General features: G+C 39.4%; 1 protein-coding gene across 1 annotated transcript in view; it reads left to right on the plus strand.

The window, feature by feature from the left end:
* SEMA5A (semaphorin 5A) overlaps nt 1-14,176 on the plus strand; it is a 435,475-nt gene that overhangs the window by 147,825 nt on the left and 273,474 nt on the right. Inside the window, exon 3 of the mRNA XM_090276235.1 lies at nt 11,527-11,723. Within this exon, the coding sequence (XP_090132361.1) occupies nt 11,603-11,723 (121 nt within the window). The 5' untranslated portion in view covers nt 11,527-11,602. The remainder of the gene's footprint in view (nt 1-11,526; nt 11,724-14,176) is intronic.

The raw sequence follows: 14,176 nt of genomic DNA on the forward strand, positions 1-14,176 counted from the left end.
GGGCCAACAATTGCTATCTGAAAGGTGATGAGCTTAGAGGGTAAAAACACCAGAGGGAAGGTTTGTGACCAGGGCACAGTGGATGGAGTGCTGGGAAAAGTACAGAAATGGGTGGGGCCAAACACAGAGGCAATCTTGTTGATTTGAGTCAGGGATTTGCATTTTGGGAGAGTTGCAAAGGAGTTAGTCCAGGGTTTTAAATGGAAAACATACCCAATCTGATTAACTGTTTTTTCCCTTTTTATATAGGAAAGGATATTGCAGCTACATGCATTTAAAAATATATAGAAATATTCTGTTCTACTTGTTTGTTTTTTCCATCTTTATTGAGGTATAACTTACAAATAAAAACTGTACATATTTACCTTATACAACGTGGTGTTTTGATACATATGTAGACTGTGAAATGATTACCACAATCAAGCTAATTAACACATCAACTCATGTAGTTAGTTAACCCTTTTCTGTGCATGGTGAGAACACTTAAAATTTATTGTCTTAGCAAATTTTAGATATACAACACACTATTATTAACTGTAGTCACCTTGCTGTACATTAGATCCTCCAGAACTCATTCATCCTGTGTAACTGAAACTTTGCATCCTTCCATCAACTGCTCCCCATTTCCACTACCCCCAGACCCTGGCAACCACCATTGTATTTTATGCTTCTGTGAGGTCTACATTTTTAGATTCTTTACAAAGATTGCTCTGGTTTCAACATAGAGGATGGGCTTTTGGGAGGCAAGCATGAAAAATCCCAAGACAGACCAAAGAGGCCTCTGCTGAATCCAGGTGAAATATGGAGTGGCTTCACCTGGCATTGTGGCAGTAGAGGTGAGGGAAGGGGACAGGTGTGCAACCCATATGATAGGGTTTATTGGTGGTTTTGGGTGTCCTGTTGAGGAATTGGAGAAATACAAATCACCGTACCTGTGACGGGGAGATTCAGGTAAGAAGTGGAAATAAGGAAGAAGGAATCAGGGGTTTGTTAGGTCCATAGTTGCTTGGAGGTAATTCTTTGTCAAGTAAAAGTGAAAAGTGATGGAAGGTACAATTTCAGGGGCAGCTTGGGGATGAGATAAAAATTTATAGTCACCAGCTTAAAACTGCTATTTCATCTTCTTGGGTCCCCCAGATGGGTATGTAGATGGCGGGCAGAGGAAGATACAAGTCAAGGCAGAGGATGACGCAAGACACAGAGAAGGGCCACCCCCTAGTTGTGCAGGGACTGGTTCTCTTTCAGTGGTGAAATCTTGGTCAATGAGGTCTCTGACTCCAGGATTGGTGAATGATGCTGCAGCTCGTTGGTTACTTAGTGAAGTTTCTGTCCCTAAGGACGCATATTCACGCCCAACACGAGGTCAGTTTGGGAAATAAACATCTGCTTGTTTCTTCAGCCCAATGACCCACATGCCTAGTGAGGCTCCCAATCCCTCTTCAGCAAACAGTCATTGCAGAAATGAGGTAGAAACAAGAACAGGATCGTCAGTACAGGAAGATAACCCTGGGATGGGGGCCAGGTTCCTACGTGTCAGAACTGTGAGGTTTTCCATTTATCTCTGGGGCCTTTTTTCATCTTTGTGTTTAACATGAAGGAATGAAAATACTTACTGTACAGGTTTATGTCAGAAAAAGAAGAGATTTATTAATATTTTACCAAATCAAATAACCTTTGCAGTTTCTTAACTTTTATTATGTCTTGATAAGTAGAATCTTTGATATGTCTGATTAATTTTTCTTGTGATGAGAACTTCTAAGATTCATTTAGCAACTTTCAAATATTTAAAACAGTATCATTAACTATAGTTGATTTTCTATGTTAGTGAGGATTTCTTATTCTTGCTTTTTAAAAAATTCTCACCCAAGGATATTTTTTCATAGCTTTTAGAAGAGAGAGGAAAGGGCCTCAGGGGCGGGCGGGGAGGGGAAGAGGGCGAGAGGGAGAGGGAGAGAGGGAGAGAAACATCAATGTGAGAGAGAAACATTGATTAGTTGCTTTCTTGTCAACTAGGGCTTATTCTTGCTTTTAATAAATTGACCGAAAAGTAGTAATTGAGATATGATGGGTTTTGTTTGCTTGTTTATTTGTTTTTTCCTCTAGACCAAAAATTGTGACAGATTTAAATGAACTCGAATATATTGACTTTAGCGTGTCTGGACCATTGAGCCTAATAGGCATATCAGATGTCATGCACAACAGTGATTGCCAACTAAAATCTGAAAACACCAAATCGGGGGCCTTTTCATTAAATATTCTAGTTTTTCCAAGAGTATTGGCAGTCTGTTTGTTATCTGTAAATTCACCTGATAATATTTCAAGGTATTTACATTTTCATCTTAGAGTGCTGAATATGATGAATTTATTTCTGTTATGAATTATAACATCCTTCTTTTTTTTTTTCCTTTGACTTTTCAAGTGGTTCCTGTGGATTATGGTGTGCCAGAGTCACTTATCCAAACCCTCAGGGTCAACACACGATGGCAAAGTCTTCCATGTGCTTTCATGTTTCTAGACCCAGGAGACTTCCTCTTTTTAGCTCTTTTGCCTATAGTAATCCCTTCATCCCTTTGACCACTAATTGGAAAATTACGACATTTAGAAAGGACATTTCTCAAAACCATGGGAATCCTTGTATTTGGACCAGATGTTAAGAGAATTTTAATAGAGGAATAAAGCATCTGTGACAGTGAATAGCAGAATAGAAGGAAAAGGAACATGAATAGCATTTTAATGGAAGCATAAATATTGTTAAGAAGGTAAAGATGTGTAAGTGGGTTTGCATTATTTTCAGCCATTAACTTATTCCGCAGGTGGTGATGGCTTGTCTAGACTCTCTTGCATAGTTCAGAGGTACACATTTTCACAGCCTTGTTTAACAATGGGGCAGATACACAGGTAATTACAGTTGAGGGTGATATGGGCTATAAGAGAAATGAATATTTGTGTACAGTGAGGCCAGGTGGGGGTGAGGGAAAAGTGGGAAAAAATCAGACAAGGCTACTCAGAGATGAAGCCTAAGAACTGGGACTAAAGGCAGGGAAACCCATCCCAAACAGCTGATGTGGCAGAGGTGAGAAATAGAGGGGCGGGTCAGAATGGGGAAGTGGGCGTGATTCTAGATGTGGGTAAGGGAAGGGTTGTCAGACCATAGTGACAAAAAAACAGACAAATTTTGGGAAGATGAAGGAGAGGGAGGTGGTGGGTACGTCCTCAGATTCTGAGTTGGATGTCTGAGTAAATGGTATGGATAATTATGACAGGAAGTAGGCACAAAGAAGACAGTTGGTGAAGACAGGTGTCAAGGTCACCTTTAGATGAGGCACCTCTGGGTTATTTATGTGAAGATAACTATTTTGATTTATGACTTTTGATTATGTACAGAAGTTTTGAAGAGAGCTACAGATTTGGAAGTCACTTGTTTTTAGACAATTTGTAACATCATGTGGGTTTGAAGAGAAAGGCCACTGAGAATGTGTACATTGAGTAGTAATGAACCTCCAGGAGAGGTTTGGGAGAACTTTCATTTAAGAGGAGGGCTGAGCAGTAAGTAAGAGTTCTGGATGCAGCAGAAACACAGACAGATTCGGGTGTTACTGAAACCAGGGAAGAGAGGGTTTCTGGGAAATATTCAGGAGAAAAGGTCAGTGCGCCCCGATGCTGTGGAGCTCTTCAGTTGCATAAGCTTACCGGATTTGACAATCAGGAGGTGGCCAGTGATAGCTGGCCAGAGTAGTGTCGATAGAAGAAGGGTTTGTTCTTTTCTTCCTGCTACATGTTCACAAAGACATTGTACTCTGAGTTCTGCTTATCTTAACTAAAAGCAAATGGGAGCTATGAATAATAATTTTCACACAAGAGAATAATTTATAACTTGATTATCTTATTCTGTCCATATGATTTTCTTGCCCAGAGGAAATAACTCTGTAAAAGCCCTTTAGAAATTGTCCATTGTTACCTTGAAGACCCATTATTTAAGTTTTCTTTCTTAGGAAGGACTCTTGTTGGTTTAGCTAACACAGAAATAGATTGAATGAACTTTCACTTAGTTTTAAAGCCTACTGACAGATAAAATTAATATTGTCTTTGTGTAAATAATAATTTTATCTAATGGACTTCATTTATTTTTATGGTTCCTTCAGGCGATCTGGAGCTAAACTAGGGGAAAAAGGCAAAAGTATAATAACAGTTCCCTTTGAAGAAAGATATAAAATAAGGTCACTGAAGCTGAACCATTATTAAAATGTATAAAATAGTTTAATGTTTGTTTTTTCCCATTTTATAACATGAAGTCATTTTATATAGTCATAAAATTCCATCTCATCTCCATTCAGATATGATGAGAGTCTGTGAGTAACAAAGTCAACTTCTTCATTCACGTGAAGGTGGCAGCCAATGGTGCCACTGTAGTTAATGGCAGTCAATGTTTTCAATTAACATAGTCCTAAAAACATTGCACTAATTCATTGATATTAAACCTCTTTTGGCTGAAACTTGGCAGTCGAGACACATGGGTTAAAATAATATAGAAGGAATCTAATTTTTACAGGAAAAAAAAGTATGTAGAAATGGAAGATGTGACATATCTAGTGAACATCTTAATTCCCCATAGAGACTCATAAACATCATAACAAGAAAACTTGAATTTCACCTTATTTCCCCCAAAATAAAATGGTCAGTTATTGATTTGAAAAGAGGTTAGAAGAATCTAATTCCTTCAACACTATACATTAAGTTTATTGTTTTATTGATTCTTCATTTAATCCCATTTCCTGCTCAGTACCTAAAATATCAGAACTCTTGCAAGGAAAGAACTTAGGGTTCATTCAGTATATTCATTCCAGCCCTGAAAACATCAGATTGATTGTCCTGGATCGTTTCTTCCTGTTTCTTTAAACACTCTTAACTTGAACCCCTTCACAAGCCATTCTTCCATTCAGGGGGAATTCCTCTGTCTTCTGGGTTTCCTGAGACTTTACTCCTACTTTTATTTGATAGTTATCAAAAGGTAGATTTTTTTACTTGCTTGACTACTATTAACTGTGACCTTGAAGTGCCCCCATTGTGTCTCCTCATCTTTGCCCTACCCTGTGTTGGAACTCTGTCTTTTGCCCAAAGGTGACATTCTTCAATGTGGCTGGTTGGTTAACAATTCCTCCTACGATACTGCATGTTTCCATGCCAAGGGTTTATCCCTTATTATTAATTCTGGAGACAAGACTCAGTTTCTAAAGGGGATTTAAACCATCTGATCTAGATCAGTGTGTGGTTTTTACCATTGTAAGTGGGAAGACTGAGCAAGCCTTGAAAACAGCCAGGGGTAGTAACCTCACCCAAGTGGCGTGGCTGCCACAATACACTTGATCTTACAGTAGTAACCTGTGAGATGCCTTGAACCTGAGCCTTTGTATCTCAACTACAAAGAGAAGAAGAGAGCCTGGGTAATTTCATCCTCCTCTTTCACCTCTTGAATTCACTGAGTTGTTGGCATATTTCCTGTTTCATATGCGCAGGGGAATGAATGAACCACCTTCCAATGGTTTGCTCAGTGGCGAGGGATGGTTGAATTCTAAATGCTTAATAGCTCATCGGCTGTGTGATTTCTGATTCATTCAGACAACTCATTCAGCACGTTGGAATGCGTAAACTCGGACTGTAACAATGTGTCCAACTCACAGCTGGTTTATAATAAAAAGAAGTCAAAAGATAGGAACAGGGAAGGCTGAGGAATCTCTCACTGTAATTGGTACATCGGGGTTCCTGGAAAAGACCTGCCACCATGGGTGCAGAAGGTGGAGGCCAGCATGTACCATGCCTAGTGGGAAGACTTGGGACAGGTGTGGGACCTGTGGCATTAGCAACATGCAGATGAGTGTGCAGGGTTGACTGAGGATCCTGACTAGGCCAGAGGGGCTGGAGGGAAGCCTTTGGAGTGGGAATAGTGGAGGTGGAATTTGGGTAGACGGTTGTTGGTGAAGGGCCACAGTGGTTTTTTTTGGAATGCAGTGGAGGAACCCTGAGAGTTCTTGAAAGGGTTGGGTTGTTTACCTGGCAGCAGCGGATAGTTGTGCAACAGATGCCATGTTTAGCTGTGCCAGGGGGTGTGGGGATGAGACCAGGTGGTATGTTCAGATGGATGATTTTTCAGTGGTTCTGCCGCTTTCAGTTTTGGAATGTGACTTAATTCTAGGGGAGCGGTTGTATCATCAGATCCCATGGAATAGGGCCAAGAGATGGGAAGAATGAATGCAAATATATGCATTTCAGAAGCTCTTCCCATCCCCTTCTACAAATCCTAGCCCTTGTGTTCCTGAAGTTACAATATGCTGTAACTTTGTATATTTGAAAGGCGCACAGCTCCTCAATTTGGCTGCAGCCCTTTGAACCTAAGCACTCTGCTGTGGGTGGGTATGGGGCATGGCTTCCGGAGTCCTGTCTGAGTCAGCTCACCTGACCTCACTGTCCTCTCCCCAGTGGAAGTGCTGGTCTTTATGAACTCTCTGCCATGTGCCAATGGATCAGGCCACTTCCAACTTTACAGCAGATCTAAGGCTCAGAAGATACCCAGCCTCCCCTAAAAAGAAGTACATTAAGCTTATTTTGGATCTGTTTTAATTAATAACTAGTTAGACTTTGTTTCCTAAGCAAAACTTACTGTGTAAGTGGTCATTTTTAAAAAAAAATTCTTTATCTGACAGCATTTTTTAAACTTAAGAGGAACAGTTATTTTCTGTTCCCCAGAGCCTACTCATTTGTGGTGTGGGTGAGAATGGGAAATGTTATTTATTGCACACACACTTATACACAGAGTTTTGCTTATTTAGATGGAGCTTGTAGAGAGGTCCTCCCACATCAGGAAAGTAAAAGGAAGGCCTCAGGGGTTTTGAAGTAAATGCAAAAAAATGCTTCTATTTTGCAGCCCAAATTAGTCTGCTGTAATAAATCTTCCTATTGGCAAAGTCATTTGTTTAGTATTAACTCGCCTAATATATTTTTAATTTTTTTCAGAGGTGGTGGGATGAAATTAGAACTTTTATTGAAATTGATTCTTTGAAAATTTCTTCATAATATATTTTCCAGTGTAACAAATATGTAGTGATAATTAACATGACTTATCATTCTTATTGAAATTTTGCTGACACGACTCAATACATGTTCAGATGTGTGATTTATAGAAGTATATTTTAAAATAATCTCTCAAGTGATGATAGCTTATTTAATTGCTAAAGAGGGAGAGGTATTTTGATACACAGAAATTGGAGATTCTCACCAGGGACAATTGGCAGTGGATAGACACAATTTGGGTTGGTATGAAGGGGGAGGGGTTGCTACTGGCATCTAGCCAGGGGTGCTATAAATGCACCGACTAGTTCCCAGAATGAAGAATGCTGTGGCTCTCAATAATAGAAGTGCTGAGATTGGGCACTAAAAATCCCTGATATAACTATGGCCCCAGAGCTCCATGGTTCCATGGAAGATGGAATTACATAGTTCAGGATGGAGGGGCCTGCTATTTAGAGGTAAGCCTACTTAGGGTAAAGACATTCAAGGAGTAGTTAGCCTTGCATGGCAGATGCTCAGAAAAGCCCACTCGGTAAATGAAGATGGCATCTTACCACAAGGATTGTTTATAGTACCTTTATTTTAAGAAAAAAGGTAACATGCTATGTATTCTGAAAATTATAAACTTCTAAAAATCACCTGTTCTCATTAAAGGTTCTTCCCTTAGTTTTTCATGGCAAACATGTAATTTCATCTCATCACCGTGGAACTACATGTCTCGTTTTAGCAGCTCTTACCCTTGGCATGGCATCTCCTCCTTCTCTAATCATCACTTGCCACATCCCAGGGAAGGGACATTTCAGGCACTCGTGTTATTTTTCCCTACCTCTCCTTCAGGAGGCTAAGGTGCTAGAACTGAGGCAAGGGTTCATGACTGTTGTTAATGTTGGACAATTGCAATTGACAGCTGGTTCGGAACTCATTTCATAAGTAGCAGAAGGGAGTCTGTGTTGGCAGGGGCCTGACACATTGAAGAACCATGCAAGAGGAGAATTTGCTCTTAGTCCCTACTCGACTTGAGCTCAGTTGGGGAGGTCAAGCCAGGGCAGTGCCCCCATCCATTACCTGATGGAATGCTGCCCAATGATACCACTCTGGGTGCCAGGCAAGGTGTAAATGGTGTAAATGTTGGGTGTCATACCTGCCGCAGAGCTAACACTTTCTGAGCGTTTACTGGTACTTTCATTATCTTTCCTGAATTTATTTTATCACTACTGATTTGTTTTGATATGGGGCAGTGATCATCTACCTCCAGGGGGCTGATGAGGATTCTCCAAATGCCCTTGCTCTGAACAGAACTAGATTACATCTGAAACACCTAAAAAACATCTTTCTGTGTTAAGATATGTCATTTGATGACATTTCACGTGTTAAGTCTTAGGTCAGAAGGATAAGAAAAGATGGGTTGCTTCATGTATTTACCTCTAGATTGGAGTTCCAGAGCATTGCCCAGTTTTGCAGACTATGACACCTTTTCCAAGAGTGAAATTAATTATTCTTTAATTTCATTACCCAGGAAAACTGTAACACCTGCACCTTCATTACTTCATTGTCTATGACGGCACCCTGTACCCAGGCAGGGGTTATGGACCCATTGGGCAGATGCCCCCTGGATCCCAGTTTTCCCCTGCATTCCTTCCTCCACCTTCCTGCTCAGGACTGCTCATGTCTACACTCTGGCCTTATAATGATTTGTAGTCCCTACACTTGTTTTCTGCTTAACTCGAACATTTTCATCAATGGAAGCATTGAGTAAATGGGACTCAAAATATGGAGACTGTGAAATCTGATGCATCCTAAAGTTTTTTCTTTCTCTTTGTGAGACCTTGCCACATATTCATGAGCACACTACTTTAGAAGATGAGGCCTTTTTCATTCTTTCATGACCACGTTCTTTACCCCAATAGCTTCCCACCTTTGTTTTTCTGGATCTTCTACCTGATGCACCTCCTCTCCCTATTAAATCTACAGTTTCTTCCCCACTCACTACTTCTCAGAAAAGAAGCCACATTTAACGATCTGTTTCTTTACCCTAAAATTTTCCTAACTTGGATTGTTTAGTGCTTCGCTGAGTTCATTGAATTTTCTTTGATTACCTGGCATTCAAGTTAGCCATCCATGTTTTAGCCCACCCTCAGTCCTTCCATTCTTTTTTGGTTTCTTGCTACATGGATTCTGCCTCTTGTTTTGTTGAAACTGTCACCCCCTGCCAAAAGATGATCATTGGCTATTTACCAAAGCCATTGGTCTGCCTCATTGGGATGCAGTTGACCAGGTCTCATTTTAAAAAGTGTTATTTTTACATTTCAACCTAACTTGATCTCTATTTTTGTTAGGTGAGCTATCTCTGATTTCCTTCTCATCTTTGTGTGGTGACTTTTTAAATTGAAGCTTTCTAAACAAACAAACAATTTTCTTTCACCCCTTTTCTCTTTTGTTTCCTCATGCTTAACCCTGGGGAATTTAACCACATCCATGATTTAACCTTACAAACATCGTATGCAGTCTCTGACTTCTTTTTTTCTGAGCACCCAGCCTGGATTTTCAATAGTCTGTTGTGTTTCCTTAAGTATTCTCTCAGCATCTTAAACCCAACATGCACACAAATAAATGATCATATTCTCTAAACAAAATTCTTCTGTTGATCAACATATTGAACAAAAATGGCATTACCATTTTCACAGTCTCTTATATTCTCTGTCTTAGGTCCATCCATGCCTCTTTGCCTTCTGTTCTCCTAAAGTTTGCAGATTAGAACAATCATTTTATTTCACATTTTGGGTGTTAGGAATTTGGGCAGGGCTCAACGGGGTGATTCATTTGCTCTCATACCTCCTGAAGTCACTCAGTGGCTTTCACATATACTCACATATAAGGTGCCTTGGTAGGGATGGCTAGGAAGCTGGGCTTAGTGGGTAATGTCCCTAAGAGCTCTTATATGTGGTCTCTCTAGCATGGCAGTTCCAGGGTACCTGGGGTCTCAGTGCCCAGAGAACATGTTCTAAGAGATAGGAAGTAACTGTCAGTCCTGGGGGCTGGGCTTGGAAACCAGCACACCCATCAATTCTGTTGCATTTGATTGAGTCAACCCAGATTCATGAGAGGGGTCATAGGCCAACCTCAATGGCGGGAAGTTCAAAGAATCTGTGGCTCTCTTTAATTTGTCATACTTTCTCTCACCCATCACTTTAAATGTTTGCCTGAATTTTCATTCACATTGACATCATTCAAAGTCACAGCTTTATATATTTCTCTTCTGAAGAATTGCAGTGGCTTCAGATGAACTTCTCTACCTCTGTGCTCCTTTCTACCCAATCCCCTATGCACACTGTTGTAAGAATAATTTTATTAATATTTCTCCTAATGTAATATTAATATACTATGGTAGCTTGTGACCTAAAAATAGAGAACCTAGACCTTAGTGTAGTTTGCCTTCCAGATGTTAACTCAACCTACTCTGTAAGCTGCTTCCCACCATATCTCCCTTTATATCTCCTGGTGTTTGGGTCAAGTATAGTAAACTGTTCCCAAAACATGTTGCCTACTCCTTCCTCTTGCCCCTCCAGGGCCTCTTTTCATCCTCTTCCCTTGGCATGGAATGTACTTCCAGAAGCCTCCTTCTGTTGAAATCCTCTTTATCCTCCAGTATTAAACTCAAATGTGCACCTCTCCATGGACAGACCCTTGATCCCTCTAAATAGCAGCAGGTGCTCTTCAACTCCCACCGCACTCCTGCTTTTTTTTCAATGGTTTTCTAACAACTTGGATTGTAGTTATTTTTACAAGCCTATCTCATTTTAAAGCATATTAATGTTTTAAATCATTCGTAGTCTTTCAAGTGTCAACACTCCTAAGCATAATAATTTCATCTCACCCAGTGGGTGCTTAATATAGATTTCATTTGATTTATATTTGGTCTCTAGCCAGAAACTTTGCAGGCAGGTCATCTATACATTTCAAAGGATAAGTTCACCAAGTATGGACAGTTTTTAAGAGTCGGATGTCATATTATTAATCAGTTTATTCATAAATGACAGTGGTCATGACCTTATTAAATAGGGCCTTTTGAATATAAAAAGGAATGGCTGGGTTCTTAGGGTTTCCACTTATAGATCTGTGTTTGCATGGGGAGAGGAGGAGGATGTTCCACAGGAAAACCAATCAATGATCACAGTCCTTAAACTGCATTCCTTAGGAGTGACTATGATGTCTCAATAGAGCTTAAACTTGAACATTTTTCCTTTGGTAATAAATGGTTTATCTCATAAAATGATTTTGAGAAAGAGGTCCTTATTGAGACACACATATACTCACATATCACTAGAAAGATGTCCATTTGTCTAAGCCCTTGAAGCTCTTTTTATTTTATTTTATGTTTTTAAAGGTAGTGCCAGGCCATTGCCAAAAGGCCACCACCTGAAAACCTGAACTTGTTTTCATCCAGTTGTCCTTTTTGTGTTTTAGGCACCTTTCCCACATGACGGGAAGGCGATCTTCTGGTTAGAAGACAAGCACACGGATCAGACACCTCCTGCCCACCATGAAGGGAGCCTGTGTCATAGCATGGCTATTCTCCAGCCTGGGCTGGTGGGGACTCGCCCAGCCTGAAGCAGATGCTTCTCAGTGCCAGAGAGCAGAGCACCCAGTCATTTCCTATAAAGGTAAGGGGCACGCATGCTCTGATTGTCAAGGGGCCACTTAAATGCACTTTCCATACTCAGTGACAGAAAATAGCAGTGCTTATTGCTCTATTATTCTGAGTCTTGTTTTAGACATTGTTTAAAATAGGAAAAAGTGCAAAAACCTTCATTGCAAGAATTTCACATCCAGAAACAGATCACTATCTCAAGAAGAATCCAAGACCAGAGTTATCACAGATAAAGTCCTAGTGTTGAGACCTCCTTTATTTAACAGGGGCAGGAAGCATAATAGGAATTTGAACCAGGGGACAAAACTGTGACCCACAGAAATAACAACAAAATCAAGGAAAACAGTCCTGGCCAGATGGCCCAGTTGGTCAGTGTTATCCTGTGCACCAAAAGGTTGCGGGTTTGATCCCTGGTCAGGGCACATACCTAGGTTGCGGGTTCAATCTGTGGTTGGTACACGTACAAGTATGGGTGGCAACAAATTGATGTCTGTCTGTCTATCTGTCTGTCTGTCTCTCTTTTTCCATTTTGTTCTCCTTTCCTTGCTTTCTAAAATCAATAAACATATCTTTGGGTGAGGATTTAAAAAAAAAGAAAACAAAAATTTCTTTATGTCAACATGTCCCAAAAAAGTCTTAATCTTGCCACAAAATATAATCTTGTCTCTCTGTGGCATTGCATGGCACACAGAATTGGTTTAATGTCTCTGGTATCGCCATGGATCTGTGGGATTAATTACTTAGTATGTATATTCACTCATTTATTCTTTCATTAATCAAAGTTTATTTAGGGTTCTTTTTACCCTCGGCACTCAGTGTTCAGGAAGAAAAATAAATGTCTTTATCCCTGCCTCAATGAAATCAGTTATATTATCAAACTAACCGTAATTAGTCAGTCATTGTATTTTAACAGTCCATCCAAGAGTTTTATGCTTTAAAATTTAAAAACAAATTTATTAATGAGAGAGAGAGAGAGAGAGAGAGAAACATGCACACACTCACTGGTTTATTCCTGCACGTGCCCTGACCAGGGATTGAACCTGAAACCCTGGCACATTGGGATGACGCTCCAACTCACTGAAACACCTAGCCAGGGCAAATGGTTCTATGTTTTGTTACTTTTTAAACTTTGTATCATGAAAAATTTCAAATATATACAGAAGTAGAAAAAAAAAGTATACGGAACATCCATACTCTGCATTTATTAATTCATGGCCCACCTTTTTTCTTTTAAATCTACACGTATGGTCCATCCCACACCCAACAAATTATTTTGAAGCAAACTGAAGAGATCACATAATTTTACATATATTTCAATTTATGACTATCAAAGAAAGAAAATTCACAATATCATTGTCACATAAAACAGACAAAATGCCAAACAAAAAATAATTTTATAACATCATCAGACATTTGGTGAGTATTGTGAGATCTCCGATGGCCTCCTGGATGCTTATGCATTATTGTAAGTTGCATTGAATCAAGATATAAATGGAGTTCATACATTGCAATTGTGGTGTATCTCTTGAGTCTTTTTAATCTTTTACAGATTTTGTTGTTGTTGTTCCTCTTGCAAATCAATTATTTAAAAAAAATCTAAGTTCTTTGTACTATAGAATTTCCCACAGCCTGGGTTTTGCCAAGTGCATCCCATTGGTAATATTCAAATGTTATTTTGTCTTGAATATGTCTGTAAATATGTAGTAGTATTAAGAGGCTGTTTAGATTGAGGTTCAAATCTTTTTGTCTCTCCTCTGTCATGGATGATGCTGTGTACTTCCATTGGAAGCAGATAATAACTAGGTGTGAAATTAGCAGTCATTGATGATGACTGCCTAAATTTACTGATTCATTCATGAGGCAAACCTGGGATTTCCTCATTTTATTATTATTTAGTTAGTGGCAAGAATATTTTTATGTAAAGTGACTTTCCGTAATCATCTTATTTAACGATCCTGAAGATACAGCTCATATAGGAACAGCTGAATAAATACAGCCTCCACCCCCGATCAGTTTTTTATAAAAGAGACTATTAGTTGGTTGTCTAACATAATCCAAAGAGGAAAAATAAGATGTTATGTTTTCTTTTTGTTTATTTTTCTTATTTTGATTATTAGAACTGTTTTTAATACATGGATTTCAATGTTTGATCTATTTTAGGCAATTACAGCTTTTATTCTTATAGAAGGTGAAATCATCACATTTCAAAGCCTTTAGAAACGTCTTGAATTTGGCTCCTGAGTTGTTTTGACACAACCCATGCTGCCTCTGATAGCTTGCTGACTCTGGAAAACAAGATGTTCCTGATTCTCCTTAGCCATTTCCTTCTATAGATCTGACAACCACCTATTTTTGGTGTGGAGGTTCTCAGCTAGGTGTTTTGAACTGAGGAAAATATTTTAAAAACATGCACCATAAGTTCTTCTAGATGGTTCCAACTCATCTCCGGGACTATAGGGTTTTCTG

Source organism: Furipterus horrens, unplaced genomic scaffold (genome assembly GCF_987537825.1).
Source record: "Furipterus horrens unplaced genomic scaffold, mFurHor1.1.pri manual_scaffold_5, whole genome shotgun sequence".
NCBI classification, from domain to species: Eukaryota; Metazoa; Chordata; class Mammalia; order Chiroptera; family Furipteridae; genus Furipterus; species Furipterus horrens.